The sequence below is a fragment of the Staurois parvus genome, unplaced genomic scaffold, assembly GCF_062004578.1.
Source record: "Staurois parvus isolate SC_StPar_1 unplaced genomic scaffold, SC_StPar_1.0 ptg000046l, whole genome shotgun sequence".
Taxonomy (NCBI): domain Eukaryota; kingdom Metazoa; phylum Chordata; class Amphibia; order Anura; family Ranidae; genus Staurois; species Staurois parvus.
This window is the reverse complement of record NW_028317842.1, coordinates 159,068-174,911: the sequence shown is the minus strand read 5'-3', so window position 1 is coordinate 174,911 and position 15,844 is coordinate 159,068. Positions and strand designations below refer to the sequence as shown.

Genomic DNA, 15,844 nt, shown 5'->3' with positions numbered 1-15,844 from the left:
CTTATTTATCCTTCTCTTCTTCTTCTTCCTTTTATTCATCCTCGTCTTCATCTCCTTCATGCTCTTCTATTTCCTCTTCTTTTTCCTCTTCTTCATCCTCTTCTTCTTTCTATTCTTCTTCTTCCTCCTCTTCTTCATCCTCTTCTTCGTCATCCTCTTCTTCGTCATTCTCTTCTTCCTGTTCTTCTTCTTCCTCCTCTTCTTCTTTTTCTTCTTCTTCTTCATCCTCTTCTTCTTCTTCTTCTTCATCCTCTTCTTCAGCCTCTTTTTCTTCCTCTTCTTCATCCTCTTCTTCATCCTCTTCTTCTGCTTCTTCATCCTCTTCTTCTTCATCCTCTTCTTCATCATCCTCTTCTTTTTCTTCTGCTTCTTCTACTTCATCCTTTTCTTCTTCTGCTTCTTCTTCTTCATCATCCTCTTCTTCTTCCTCTTCTTCCTGTTCTTCTTCTTCTTCATCCTTTTCTTCTTCTGCTTCTTTTTCTTCTTCTTCATCCTCTTCTTTTGCTTCTTCATCCTCTTCTTCTTCATCATCATCCTCTTCTTCTTCTTCATCCTCTTCTTCTTCCTCCTCCTCATCCTCTTCCTCTTCTTCATCCTCTTCTTCTTCATCTTCCTCTTCTTCTTCTTCCTCTTCATCCTCTTCTTCATCGTCTTCTTTTTCTTCATCCTCTTTTTCTTCTTCCTATTCTTCTTCATCCTCTTCTTCTTCATCATCCTCTTCTTCTTCCTCTTCATTCTCTTCTTCATCCTCTTCTTCTTCTTCTTCATCCTCTTCTTCTTCCTATTCTTCTTCATCCTCTTCTTCATCTTTTTCTTCTTCATCATCCTCTTCTTCTTCTTCATCCTCTTCTTCTTCTGCTTCTTCTTCTTCTTCATCATCATCCTCTTCTTCTTCCTCTTCTTCCTGTTCTACTTCTTCCTCCTCTTCTTCTTCTTCTTCTTCTTCTTCTTCATCCTCTTTTTCTTCTGCTTCTTCTTCTTCATCCTCTTCTTCTTCTGATTCTTCATCCTCTTCTGCTTCTTCATTCTCTTCTTCTTCTTCCTCTTCTTCTTCTTCTTCTTCTTCATCTTCTTCTTCGCCCTCTTCTTCTTCATCCTCCTCTTCTTCTTCTTCCTTTTCTTCATCCTCTTCTTCATCTTCTTCATCCTCTTCTTCATCTTCTTCATCCTCTTCTTCATCCTCTTCTTCTTCCTCTTTTTCTTCCTCTTCTTCTTCATCCTCTTCTACTTCCTATTCTTCTTCATCATCATCCTCTTCTTCCTCTTCTTTTTCCTATTCTTCTTCATCCTCTTCTTCTTCTTCATCATCCTCGTCTTCTTCTTCCTCTTTTTCTTCCTCCTCTTCTTTTTCTTCTTCTTCTTCATCATCCTCTTATTCTTCATCATCATCCTCTTCTTCTTCTTCTTCTTCTTCTTCTTCTTACTCTTCTTCTTCATCCTCTTCTTCTTCTTCTTCGTCCTCTTCTTCTTCTTCTTCTTCGTCCTCTTCTTCTTCCTCTTCTTCATCCTCTTCTTCTGCTTCTACATCCTCTTCTTCTTCTTCCTCTTCTTTTTCTTCCTCCTGTTCATCCTCTTCTTCTTCTTCATCCTCTTCTTCTTCTGCTTCTTCTACTTCATCCTCTTCTTCTGCTGCTTCTTCTACTTCATCCTCTTCTTCTGCTGCTTCTTCATCATCCTCTTCTTCTTCCTGTTCTTCTTCCTCTTCTTCTTCTTCTTCATCCTCTTCTTCTGCTTCTTCTTCTTCTTCTTCTTTCTCTTCCTCTTCTTCATCCTCCTCTTCTTCTGTTTCCTTTTCATCATCCTCTTCTTCATCTTACTCATCCTCTTCTTCTTCATTCTCTTCTTCTTCATCATCTTCTTCTTCCTATTCTTCTTCTTCATCCTCTTCTTCTTTTGCTCTTCTACTTCTTCTTCTTCTTCATCCTCTTCTTCTGCTTCTTCATCCTCTTCTTCTTCATCATTCTCTTCTTCTTCTTCCTCTTCTTCATCCTCTTCTTCTTCTTTATCCTCCTCTTCTTCTTCCTCGTCTTCTTCTTCTTCCTTTTCTTCATGCTCTTCTTCATCCTCTTCTTCTTTCTCTTCTTCATCCTCTTCTTCTTCCTATTCTTCTTCTTCCTCCTCTTCTTCTTCATTATCCTCTTCGTCCTCTTCTTCTTCCTCTTCTTCATCCTCTTCTTCTTCATCATCCTCTTCTTCTTTATCCTCTTCTTCCTCTTCATCCTCTTCTTCAGCTTATTCATCCTATTCTTCCACTTCCTCTTCTTCTTCATCCTCTTCTTTATCTTCTTCATCCTCTTCTTCTTCTTCTTCTTCATCCTCTTCTTCTTGATCCTCTTCTTCTTCATCATCCTCTTCTTCTTCCTATTCTTCTTCTTCTTCCTCTTTTTCATCCTCTTCTTCATCCTCTTCTTCTTCTTCTTCTTCATCCTCTTCTTCTTATGCTTCTTCTTCTACATCCTCTTCTTATTCTTTTTTTTCATCCTCTTCATCTTCTTCTTCATCATCATCATCTTCTTCTTCTGCTTCTTCATCCTCTTCTTCTTCATCCTCTTCTTCAGCTTCTTCTTTATCCTCTTCTTTGTCTTTATCCTCTTCCTCTTCTTCATCCTGTTCTTCTTCTTCTTCATCCTCTTCTTCTTCATCCTCTTCTTCTTCTTCTTCTTCCTCTTCTTCTTCTTTTCTTCATCCTCTTCTCTTCTTCTTCTTCATTTTCTGCTTCCTCTTCTTCTTCCCCTTCTTCATCCTCTTCTTTTTTTTCTTCCTCTTCTTCATCCTCTTCTTCTGCTTCTTCTACTTTTTCTTCTTCATCATCCTCTTCTTCTTCCTCTTCTTCCTATTCTTCTTCTTCCTCCTCTTCTTCTTCATCCTCTTTTTTTCTGCTTCTTCTACTTCTTCTTCATCCTCTTCTTCTTCAAGTCTTCCTCTTTTTCATCCTCCTCTTCTTCTGCTTCCTTTTCTTCATCCTCTTCTTCATCTTCTTCATCCTCTCCTTCTTCCGCTTCTTCTTCCTCTTCTTCATTCTCTTATTCTTCATCATCATCTTCTTCCTATTCTTCTTCCTCCTTCTTCCTCCTTTTCTTCTTCTTCATCCTCTTCTTCTTCTGCTTCTTCTTCTTCATCCTCTTCTTCTTCATCCTCTTCTTCTTCCTCTTCTTTCTCTTCTTCATCCTCTTCTTCTTCTTTATCCTCCTCTTCTTCCTTTTCTTCTTCTTTCTCTTCTTCATCCTCTTCTTCTTCTTCATCATCATCCTCTTCTTCCTCTTCTTTTTCCTCTTCTTCTTCCTCTTAGTAACTGGGGGTCAAAAGACTCATTTTTTGCTTAAAGTCCTTCAGGAAGGAATGTAATAAACATTGGCCAGCATTGATGGAAAGGTGTATCTGCTGCCAGAAGTATCTTGGTGGCCACCAATATTTCTGGCAGATACTTCCATCATATAAAACCATCATATAAAACATGGAAAATTGTTGCTTCACTTTTTGTACCGAGTACAAGATAGCAGACGCCATGCTAAAGGCCATCAGAAGATATTAGTGGCACTTCTCTAGAACACGCTCTATTAAACTATGAAGTCTCAGAATGGACCACAATCTGTTTTCAGGAACCTTAAAAAAAACATTTTCAGGAACTTTCCCGGTCAATGTGATCTTTATGTTCTCAGCCAGAGCTCATAGCATTAGACCTGTGAGATTTTTATGTACAATGTTGTACTCCTGTTGAATTAAACAAAAGGGTCCACATGAGTTGCAATATAAATGTATGTGAGATCTCCATTGACAGATATAAATAATTTTATAATAGAAAATATATTTTATTTAGAGTTTGATCGATATGGTTGTGTAATACGTTGTCTTATCTGTCCAGGTTGTGAAGATAGATGGGAATTGTTTATTTGTATGTAAGCTGCCCAGGGGGGATATTCTATTAATTACAGGTGATACTGTATGCTAGGTGTGACAATAGACTGAGACTATTTGGTGCCTGGATTGTTATGTAGACAATGGGGTCCAGATCTCTTTGTTTTCCAGATACCCATTTCAAAGGATCCTCTTGGTTAGATATGCAATAAGGGTGTCCAGCCTTTCAGGAATGTCTAACTTGACCATTGGAGACCCTGTAATTTTCCCTCCAAAAAGATGTGCTGGAAGGTTGCTATAACTATGAACGTTCTCTGAGATCTATTATCTCTAGTGATATAATTTAGTAAAGTATTTACATTTTGGGTAACTTAATTTGTGTCCATTTGTCAGAACACTCAAGTGAGGGATTTCCATGTAGCACAGATAAACTAGGTACCTTTTGTTTTATTAGCTGGTATTGGAAGAACTCCAAATCAAGGAGGGAGAACTCAAAAAATATGGATACACCACAGAATGTTTAAAAAAATATTTAGAACTCCCAAAATTATATTGGAAAGTCCATTAAAAACAGATCAATAAAATGGGAGGATATCGTGAGTAGGAAATTTGGGTTTGATTTGTTTCTTTTTTGCTCAACTTACTTCAGTTTCTTGGATTTGTGTTTTTGTTGGTGACATTAGGAAGGCACAGAAAGCTGTTTTGTTTTTGTAAAAATGTTTACTTATTTTTATTCTCTTGGATTTTTTTATTTTTTAAGGCAATAAAGCTTGACTTTTTTTTTTTTAAATAATATCCCTAACAGTGTTTTTTTTTGTTATTATTTATGTTAATGAACACATTGTATTTTATGAGGGGAATTTAAATGTTTTAAACATTTTCATTGCTGAAAAAATGGAAATTCATAGAAGTTACATCCAATTATTTTAAATAAATATGAGTTTTGGTCTTTCTGTGTGAGGTTAAAAAATGTTCTAGTGTATGGAGCTGTGTATGTGTGATCTGTTTGGCAGATACATATTCATTGGATTGTGTTTTTAATAACCGTTGCATCTAGAATACTTTATTATGAGTTCAAATTTACTCTTGAGGTCCTGCACAGCTAACATTGTCTGTTGAATTGGTTGTGGTAGTCATTAGGATAACACTGCCAGTGTTTACTGTTCCTATTGGCTTCCTGGGGGGTCCACCTGTACTATTGTCCATTGTCTGCTTACTGTATATACTGCATCCCATCACTTCTGTTGATCATGTTCCCTCTGTTTTTTTCTATTTTATTTTATTATTTTTTAGTGGTGTACTGTTGTATAGTTAATCCATAATCCATAAGCCCATGGCACCAGACACAGGAGGATGTGAAATTAAAACTTTTAGAGAAAATTCAGTAAATGTGATGGAAAGACTAGACTAACGTTTGCTGCTGTTGGATGGCTGAGCAATGCGAACATTAAAGGGTTCAAAAAGAAGAACTTTGCATGAATATCCAGTATTTTTAGAATGAAGGGTGTCATGTGGAAGGGTGCAGACAGGACCACCCATTGGCTGAATTTTGGGCAGGTCATCAGAAATGTTCAGATTTTCTCTCACTTTTATCTCAGTCCCAGTGTCTATGGTCACCAGGGCAATTGGTTTGATCTCTCCAGTGAGGAAACAGACAGCAAAAAAACCATTACAGGCGTTCTAATCCCTCCCTACTTTATCCAAAATTGGAGACAAAATAACAGTTTTCGGATGCACAGTGGCTGTGTATCCAATTGCCTACTGAGTAGTTGTACAAGCTAGGACTTTGGGTGGTTCAGTGGATATGCAGCTGGCTACAGGATAGATACCAGAGTGTGGTTGTAAATGGGGTTCACTTGGATAATAGACCAGTCCCTTGTGGTGTATCACAGGGCTCCATACAAGGTCCTTTTCTAGTTAATCTAATCTAATCTAAGTGATATAACTAAAGGTTTGCTGGGTAGGGGATGTCTCTTTGCTGATGACACAAAGATATGCAATAGGGTTGATATCCCTGGAGGTGTCTGTAACATGGAACATGATTTGGCATTGCTGGAAGATTGATTAAAAAAAAAAGTGGGGATTGCAGTTCAGTGTTTCTAAATGTAAAGTTATGCACCTAGGGAAAAAGAATCATTTGAGATAGTACAACATTGGGGGTATAGTGTTGGCCAGAACTACAGAGGATTTGAGGGTACTTATTTCACATGATTGCAAAATGAGCAGTGTGACCAGGCAGTAGGGAAAGCAAATAGAATTCTAGGATTCATCACTAGAGGGGTCACCAGAAGGAGAAAGGAGGTCCTGATTTCCCTATATAGATCTTTATATCATTAGAGGGGTTACCGGCAGGAGGAAGGAGGTCCTGATTTCCCTATATAGATCTTTATATCATTAGAGGGGTTACCGGCAGGAGGAAGGAGGTCCTGATTCCTCTATATAGATCTTTATATCACTAGAGGGGTCACCGGCAGGAGGAAGGAGGTCCTGATTTCCCTATATAGATCTTTATATCATTAGAGGGAGGGGACACCAGCAAGAGGTAGGAGGTTCTGATTCTTCTACATAGATCTTTATATCACTAGAGGGGTCACCGGCAGGAAGAAGGAGGTCCTGATTCCTCTATATAGATCTTTATATCACTAGAGGGGTCACCGGCAGGAGGAAGGAGGTCCTGATTCCTCTATATAGATCTTTATATCACTAGAGGGGTCACCGGCAGGAGGAAGGAGGTCCTGATTCCTTTATATAGATCTTTATATCACTAGAGGGGTCACCAGCAGGAGGAAGGAGGTCCTGATTCCCCTTTACAGATCTTTAGTTAGACCTCATTTAGAATTCTGTGTCCAGTTCTGGAGGCCTCATATACAAAAATATATTGATAAGATAGAATTAGTCCAGAGACAGGCAACAAAAATGGTGAAAGTTCTGGGGGATAAAACATATCAAAAACAACTTCAGGAACTTAACATGTTCAGTCTGGAGGAAAGAAGGGAAAGGGGAGACTTGATTGAAACCTTTAAACACATCAAAAGGGTGAATAAGGTTCAGGAGGGAATGATTTTAAACATGATACCAAAATCTAGAACACGGGGACATGACCTCCAACTAACTGGAGGAAAGTTCAAAACTAATCTCAGAAAGTATTATTTTACTGAAAGAGTAGTTGATACTTGGAATAAACTTCCAGTAGAGGTAGTGAGCCAGTCAACTGTACATATCTTCAAACATGCTTGGGACAAGCATAGATCTATACTCAGACAAAAAATTTGACAAAAAAAACATAAACCAAAAAACAACCCCCCTGAAAAAAACATAAATTAAAAAAAAAAAAAAAAAGGGCAAACTCGGTGGACCACTCAGTCTTTTTCTGCCATCACTTTTCTGTGTTTCTGTCCAGGAAGGTTTAAAGCTGGATATATTGATCTACACAATAGTGAGTCCTTTTTACTAAACATGGACATTGAAATGTGATGGTGACACCCACCCTTCTTTAGAGGTGTAACTGAGACAGGCCATAAAATGATGCAACTTTCTTTCCTGCAACCATGGGTCAGTGTTGATGGGGAGTCCCTCCTACAGAGCCATTGTGTTCTCTCTGTGTGGGGGTGTAGGGAGCAATCCCTGCTGGGAGAACACAGTGATTACTGCTAGCAGCTATAATTGCTGGTAATATTTGTATGTAAAAATCCAAAAGGCTGGTTGTACCCAAATCATACATCAATTCAACTGAGTACAATCAGCCCGCCCATTGATGGGTGAAATCTTGGCCGGTTCAGCAGTGACCTATGGCTGGCTTAAGAATCATGAAGCCACATGACTTAAGCAGGTTGAATTTTTTTTTAGAAAATACATTTTTTTTTTTAAAGACAGAATGGGGTCATATCTATGATTTCACCCTTAGTGATGAAAAAGTAGCAAGATGGAATTTTTTTTTCAAAAGGAATCAAATTCTAATGGTGAATTTGATTTTCTTTTAGCAAATTCAATGCATTACAAAATTGAAATTTTAAAAGCAAACAAAAAATTGGAAGCTCCATCAAATGACTTTCATTAAAGTCTCTGATGCGTTATCAAATGTGCTGACAACATTTTTACAAACATTCACACAAATGATTACCACTGTATGGCCAGCTTTACTCTTTCTGTACAGCTTGCAGTGTACACTGTGCCAATCCTGTCATTGATCCTCACATAAAGTATTCCTAAATCAAGGACAGGCAGCAGGAGAGATATCAGCACTAGTAGTAATAATAATAACCATCATGATATCGGACATCCTATAAGGTTTTAGCAGAGGATCATCTCTGGGATTGGTGACTCCATTAGACATTCAGGGCCCATGTCAGTCTGTAGTAGAATTCAGAGGACAACACATCTACACTGCTAAGACAGATCAGCGAATGCCTCTTACTGCACAGAGGGGGATGGGTGACTAGTGATGATTCTGAGGTCCGACTTCAGACCTTCTATACTGGAAACTTCATAAATTAGTTCCCTTCACAACCTCCCTATAGGGGCCCCCTCCTACTCCAGGGCCCCATAGGAGACACATGTTATACCAATAACCTTCATATTACCATATGAATGTACAGGTCAGTCTCTGGGGGGATGGTCAGTTACATACTGTAAACGTTTTTTTAGGTGTCCAAGTTTTAGTCTGTAATTTGATTTATTACCACTCATCTTTGCTACAAACGTTTGAAACACCACAAAAAAAAAAATCTACATTAACAATTTAAAGTAAGTTTGCATGATTACAAAGCAAAGTCACCATGTAGACAAACTTGATATTCAGACCTCGGCTGGAAGAACATTTTAGTTACCGGACTTCCTTGAATTTTAATTCAATCCCCCTGATGTAGACCATTACTTCATTATAGATCAAAGAAACTGAATTACGTTTCAAACAGATATGTGAACTTGTTTGGTTTTGTTTTATAATTTACAAATTTTGGTCTATTCATACATCATTTCTGGTGAAGGTTTGCTGGATATTCATTCATCTGAATTTTCTATGTTTTATTTTTTTCATAGGAGAGTCACTCTCTTTGGAAAACGCAGTAATGCAGGATAATATTGTTTGACAAAGATAAACAAGATTTGCCCATCAGCTTCTACTGTATGTACACCATAATAGATTTCATTAGAAAAGAAGATTTGTTCTTCACATTTTATTTTAAAGAGAATTTACCCATCAGCCCCGGCATACAAAATAATGGAGTCATGTGTTGGGGTTCCATTCCAAATGAACAACACACGGCACTGCAGATCATACATATCACGTGTTACTGTAGGGAAGGGTTAACACCCATCAGTTTATTTTTGCAAAATTTATTGAATGTTCCTTTTTACTTCAATAAATATAGACAGATCTTCCAGAGTATACACCAGGGGTTCCCAACCTCAGTTCTCATGTACCCCCTACAGGTCAGGCTTTCAGGATTTCCTTCACCTTGCACAGGTGCTGTAAATAATTGTCAATGGCTGGAATTTATGAGAGCTCTATTGTCCTAGGGAGACCAGAACATGGCCTATTGGGGGTATGTAAGGACTGAGATTGGGAATCGCTGGACCAGACAAATATTGCCAAACCCAAAAGTAGTCAATTTAGTCTGGTGAGTGTGTATTCCTGGTGGGAGAACATTTGGTTTCGACATATTTGAAAATGTAGTTCAACTTGTATCTTTGTAATGCTAATTGTTAGACAGTTTTTTTGTTTAGCTGGCTGGTAAGTTCTGCTCTGGGAAATGATGTTTGTTGTTTGCAAAGCCCTTCCATGTGCACCTTTCTTTAGAAAGCTAGTTATAAATTGGAGTGGTCACCATTTTGGTTTAGTTTGCTGGAATTGGAGCCGGGACATGCAGGCTTCCTCCAGACATACTGTCCATAATTTATTTATTGCCTCCAACATGGAGGATCTCCCAGACTACAGTCTATGACTGACTGCAGACTGCGGCTTCCACATATATTTAAATGTTGTGCAACTAAAACCTCTGTTTATAACACAGATAATTAGACATAATGGTTTGATTTTTACTCATTTGCTGTAAGTGTGCTGGGAAAGTTTATTTTTGTTTGCTTGTTCTGTACAAATATTTATTTAATGTATTTATTATATTTTACACTATTTTATTTTTTAATCTTTGTATGTGTTGTATTTATGTCCCTTCTTATACTGAGTGAATCATGCACATTTGGCATTCATTGAGGGCCCAAGTTGGACACCCCTAGTCCCAACAATGGAGGACAACTTCCATAAACATGGCCATTGTGATGGAAACAGTATTGGCAGTTACACCTCAGCCAGGTGTTCTGCCTCCTCTTTAACATATCAATTCAGAAGCCCATCACCATTGAGATGCTCAGTTCTGTCCTGGGGGTAAAAGTTCTCAATTCTGCAGTCATTGTTCAGGTTTAAAGTGAAACCAAAGTATATATTTTAGTTAATAACACAATCTCAGGTGTCCTACAATTACCATCATTTTTAAGCTGTTGTAGTTTGAATTTGTACTACATTTCAGATTTTCAGGTGTTTCTCCATGCAGTAGGTATCCCTGATGAACAATAAGTAACATATAGGGAAGGTAACAGGCAAGTGTGTTGCTTTTATACAGTCAGTTCAGAATTGTAGATCTACATTGAGATGAAGGGAAGTAAATCAAAATCCATAAGATGGAACCAGATTCTTCACATGTAATGAGCAAATATGACCACCTTCTTGTACACATTCACCCAGAACATCATCAGTATGAAATTTTCCATGACTTGATATACACATGGTTGTTCAAGCTCAATGACCCACCAAGTAGTGAAGAAATAATCGGGATGTTTGGAGATGAATCTCCAGAAATAAATCCAGACATAGCAGCTCCAATATTTCTATCCTGACAGGTTCTGCAACCTATTTTATGCCGATTACATTTTTATGCTTATTTATTATTTTTATTTTTAAAAAAATGCTTTTTAAACCAAATCCATTGGTGTACAATGTTACTGGACATAAGACATAATGGTATAAAAGAACAGCAAGAACCTACTGCTGATGTACAAGGAGATTTTTTTCTCGATAAATGATCTGTTTAGTACTCTCTCTTGTATTAGATGTTCAGTCTTCAATCAATCAGGTAAAAAAATGAAATCTTATAAAACAAAAATAATTTGCTATTGTATACTTCAAATGGTGAAAATTGTTATTTTACAACTCTGTAAATTATTTGGGTTTCATCTTGTTTTACCCTATCACCTATTCCCTAGAATACCTGTTTATATGCAAATTGGGAATAATAATCTGGAGTCATTTACACAACATTTCCATTAGAAGTCAGCTGATGGAAATCCTCCAATCTCTGCCTTCCCCACCTATCTCCCTTGTATAAAGCGGGCCTCTCCCTCCTCTGATCAGTAACTCTACTTACAGAGACCCTGTCCCATCTACTCATCTACTACAACACAGCTGCAGATTTGGTGATCGTGTCCAGTTTTGATCAGCAAAGGAACCGAATACTGAGGAAACCTAATCCATCATCATCTCAACTGAATCTTCCACCACATTGAGGTAAGGTCACTTTCATCTAACCAATCAATGGATCTTTATTATTTAATGAACATTCTGATAATAATCCTGCAGAGATTTATGAGGTGTATATTAAATATATAAAAACCTAAATCATTGAGAAGGAAAATGCCTTGAAAATGTTTGTAAGGTTCCTGAGAAGGGATGTGACTATTGAGTGTTTGGATGTCCTGACATCACTCATGGTTATTGAGGGTCATTCTGGGACTTCACAGTTTTGGGGGGAATGTTTTAGGGAAGTTTCAGGGCAGGTTCACTCATATCTTCTGTTATCTTTTAGCATGGCCTCTGCTGTCTTGTACTGGGTACAAAAGGAGAAAACTATTTTCTGATTAAAATGACACTTCTTAATTGGCTGAGCTCTGTGTACATCCTCCTGATTTTGTGCAATATAACTGGAAACTAGGCATTCTGGTATGTTTAGTCTTTACGTTGTAGTTTCTTCCAGGAATTTTAGGGTCACTAAGGTGTTCCTGGCAGCAGATACACCTTCCCATCAATGCTGAACTATGTCTATTATTTATTTTATTACTGTATTGGATGGGAAATACATTTTGGTTATTTTTGACAGACCTACTGATTCAGTCAGTGTTTTGCTGTATGATCCACCCAATGGAGTAAAATGAATATTTTCATTTTGTTAAGATACAAGTCCCTCCATTCATTAAAAAGCTGTGCATTGTGCCCAGACAACATGGTGATATTAAATAATTCTACTGTACAAGAACTGTTGGAAGACCCTAATGAACCTCGTGTTCTTATATAGGGAAGATCTACTGAGCCTGCTCCTCACCATTCCCTCTTACAGGGTGTAGCTGCCTCTACTGCCCTTGGTCAAGCTTGAATCCAGTGGATTATGTTCATAGTCTCCAAAGTGCCCATTCTATGCATGGATTGACTAAGGAAGATGTACTATAAATACAGCTGGAAGCCATAGAACAATATGTAGGAATTATCTCAGAATGTATAGGAGGGTCAGGAACTTGTAGAGCTCTAGCTATTCTGCTTCAATGTTATGTCTACCACACAAGTCTGTCCAGATGGAAGACATTATTTCACTGATCGGTACAAAAGGTGATGATTATCACTTATATGTGTGTACATATTCCAAATGAAAGGAAAATGTTTTTAGACTTTAAACTTTTATTAAGCATACTTAGTATTGGTAATGATATACAGTACGTTATATTTCAAACCCCCTTTGGCAGATGTAAATAATCTTGTATATATTTTAGACAGATCACACATTTATTAACTCCAACCTATCTCTCTGATTAGTTATCTGCTTCTGGGATGGGGGAATATAATGAACTGTATGTAAAATAAAGGTCATGGGGTGTTCAACTAGATCCAGATAATATGCTAAATAATAGCTGGGAGGATGCCTACAGCCAGGTCCATGATTTGTTTATATAAATAATAGGGGTGAGCCTTCCTTTGTCTCCAGATAGCAGCTTCAGAGCCTTCCATTGTTACATGACCAATAGGGTTGGCTGCCTTTTATTGTGCGTACCCACATGGAAGAAAAATATATTTGAAACATATTTTAAAAATATTCTTCCCAAATATATTGCCATATATTTGAAATACTACAATTTTGGCCATATTCAATATATTTCAAAATAAATTTCAGTAAATATATATATATATATATACATAGAGAATATGGCCAAAATTGTAGTATTTCAAATATATGGCAATATATTTGGGAAGAATATTTTTCAAATATATGTTGAATATATATTTTCTTCCACATGGGTACGTTGACCTGGAGAAGCTCTGTAACACCTGAATATTTAAAATTTTCCATCCCAAACTCTTTTCATGCAAAATTTTAATTATCTGATTACAGAAGGGGTGAGGGTATGGTACATAGAATACATGGAAGTGTCCACTAGTCTAATTAGATTAGGCTAATGATAGCTACCCACCGAGTCATATATATAATGATGTGGAGGGCTAGTGAGTATTTCATATTTATGGATATATACAGAAACTACCGGTAACAGTATTCATATTGGACAAATGTCTTTAGTTTTTCTTGAAAGATTTGTTTTCTGCTTAGTAACGTAACACATTTTTCCCTTTTTGCTCTCCAAGACACTATGGCATCCGCTGTCCATGACGTAGAACGTCTTCTAGATGGACTTATTTCCTTCACATCACAAGGAATACATCAGATAGACGTACATGAGTACTATCTCATTGTGAAAGAGATTGGAGGAGGCGGATATGGCAAAGTATTATTGGCCAAGGACAAGAAAATGGGTGAGTGAATGAGCCAACTAGCGAGGAGCTGGACTGCATGGGGTTTGGTTTGGCAGGAGTTTCTGCAGACTCCAAGGAAATTTGTGTTTACCATTGAACCAAGATAAAACCAATACAGACAGTGGAAATACAGCGGGGACTGGCAGGTAAATGAAACACATTTACCTGCCAATCCCCCGCTGTATTTCCACTGTCTGTATTGGTTTTATCTTGGTTCAATAAAGTGGATTGTTTGGAGTGCAGCCGATCGGACATCCTTTGTTCTCATCCAAGGAAATTTGGACGCAGAATCTAAACACCATTAGAATCAATAGGAGCTGGATCTGCCCATGTAAAAATTCCCATCTTGTGGGCTAATATGGAGGGGGTTGTCAAAAAATAGCATGGGGGTGGGCATTGCCCTGGGGAGCACGGGGGTAGGCATTGCCCTGGGGAGCATGGGGGTAGGCATTGCCCTGGGCAGCATGTACCAATGCAAAAATATCCCATTTTGCTACACATTTGGTCTTGTAAATGTCATTTTATCTGGAGCACATCCTGCAGCAAGTGTAAAAAAGTGGTCAATATAGTTCCCCCAAAATGCATATCAGAACTTTGGAGTGTGCTGTGGATTTTAAGGCAGTACCTCACAAAAAATGTAAACAACACATGAAGTCCCCAGCAGATAAATACTAGTACTGATATGGATTTTAAAAGAGACTGTACACAAAAAAACTGTGTGAGGTCTCCTCTAAAAATCCATACCAAACCCTAATGTCAGTATGCAGCCTTCCTGGCCACATGTCATCAACATGGGGATTGCCTTGCCATAGGGGATTTCCCTGACAAAGCCCCATGTTGATGGAGACAAGGGCCTCATCCCTACAACTCTTGGCAGTGGTTGTGGGGGCTTATTGGAGTCTGGAAGCCCCCCGTGTGAGTAAGTATGGAATACATAGTACCCTTACTCATTCACAAAAAAGAGTTTTAGCTGAGAAATCAAGACACCCAAATGTTTGACAAGTCCCTTAGTAAAAAAATAAAAAATCCCCCAAAAAGTGTCAAATACTATGCCCACCACTCAATGATTTGCCAAAAGAAAAACTCTGATGACCTGATGCACTCAACCGATCCCCGGTGGGTAACCCTAGCCAAATACGTGCTCCCCAGGCTGTCATCAGCTATACAAAGTAAGGGGCAGGGATAATGGTAACGGCATTGCCCAAATATGACTCTGTGACTGTATTTAGGCGATGACGTAAGGCTCCTTTCCCAGCCCCTTCCCCCCACCAGGGGATTCCCGGCCATGTAAGTGGATGTCTTAGGTGATGTTCATGGTTGTTAAGGATTCAGAGGCTGCTTTCAGTTGCAGTTTTTTATTTTTACCAACCACTGACTGGGGCAATTGTCATACTCGGACAATCGTGTATCCCGCTTCATTCCTTAGCAACCATTGACAGCTGGAAGCCGTCACATTCGTCCATACTAAAAGCTCTCAATGTTCAGCTTTCATCTGAAAAGCCAGTGCTTGGTCCAAACTTACATTGGGACCGAACACTGAGCTCTTCCCCAGTATCCACCATTTCAATATCCTCTACAAATATTTATGCCTATGCTTGTAAATGTGATCTGGAAGATTTAGACTTTTTCCAAGAAGTCACTAATTGTAGACTTACTCTGCAATAAAAGGAGCCATTTGGCTATTAACAGGTTTTCCGTGTAGTTATTGTTACCTGTAATGGCCTATGGCCGTGTCGCTGGGCAAGTTGACTTACATTTGATGGTGATGGATCTAAGGGGTATGGCAAGCTGCTTGGTTAGCCAAGTGGCCGTAGCCGGGATTGTTTTAGTCTTTATACCCCACAAAGGTTTTGAGGAATATTTTTTTTTTATGAGACTTATTGATCTTGGCTGTAAAAGCTGAGAACTGTTATGCTGTAACTAATTGTATAACCCATATTAATGTTTTCATGTCATACAGTTTTTATTGATTTATTGATTTATTTTTCTTTGTGTGAAAATCAATACAATCTTATAAATAAAGTAGAATCCCTGAGGAACACTATTAATGAAGAATAGCAGATACAGTATATGGAGTGAGCAAATATGACCCAATACCAGAATTTATTACATCTCTATAAATAAAAAAAAGTTTAAAACATGAAA

At 38.1% G+C, this 15,844-nt stretch overlaps 1 protein-coding gene across 1 annotated transcript in view; it reads left to right on the top strand.

Moving 5' to 3' along the window:
- Positions 1-15,844, top strand: part of LOC149470416 (ribosomal protein S6 kinase alpha-2-like) — a 55,351-nt gene that overhangs the window by 25,920 nt on the left and 13,587 nt on the right. Inside the window, exons 6-7 of the mRNA XM_089664213.1 lie at positions 9,580-9,586; positions 13,532-13,699. Of these exons, the coding sequence (XP_089520339.1) occupies positions 9,580-9,586; positions 13,532-13,699 (175 nt within the window). The remainder of the gene's footprint in view (positions 1-9,579; positions 9,587-13,531; positions 13,700-15,844) is intronic.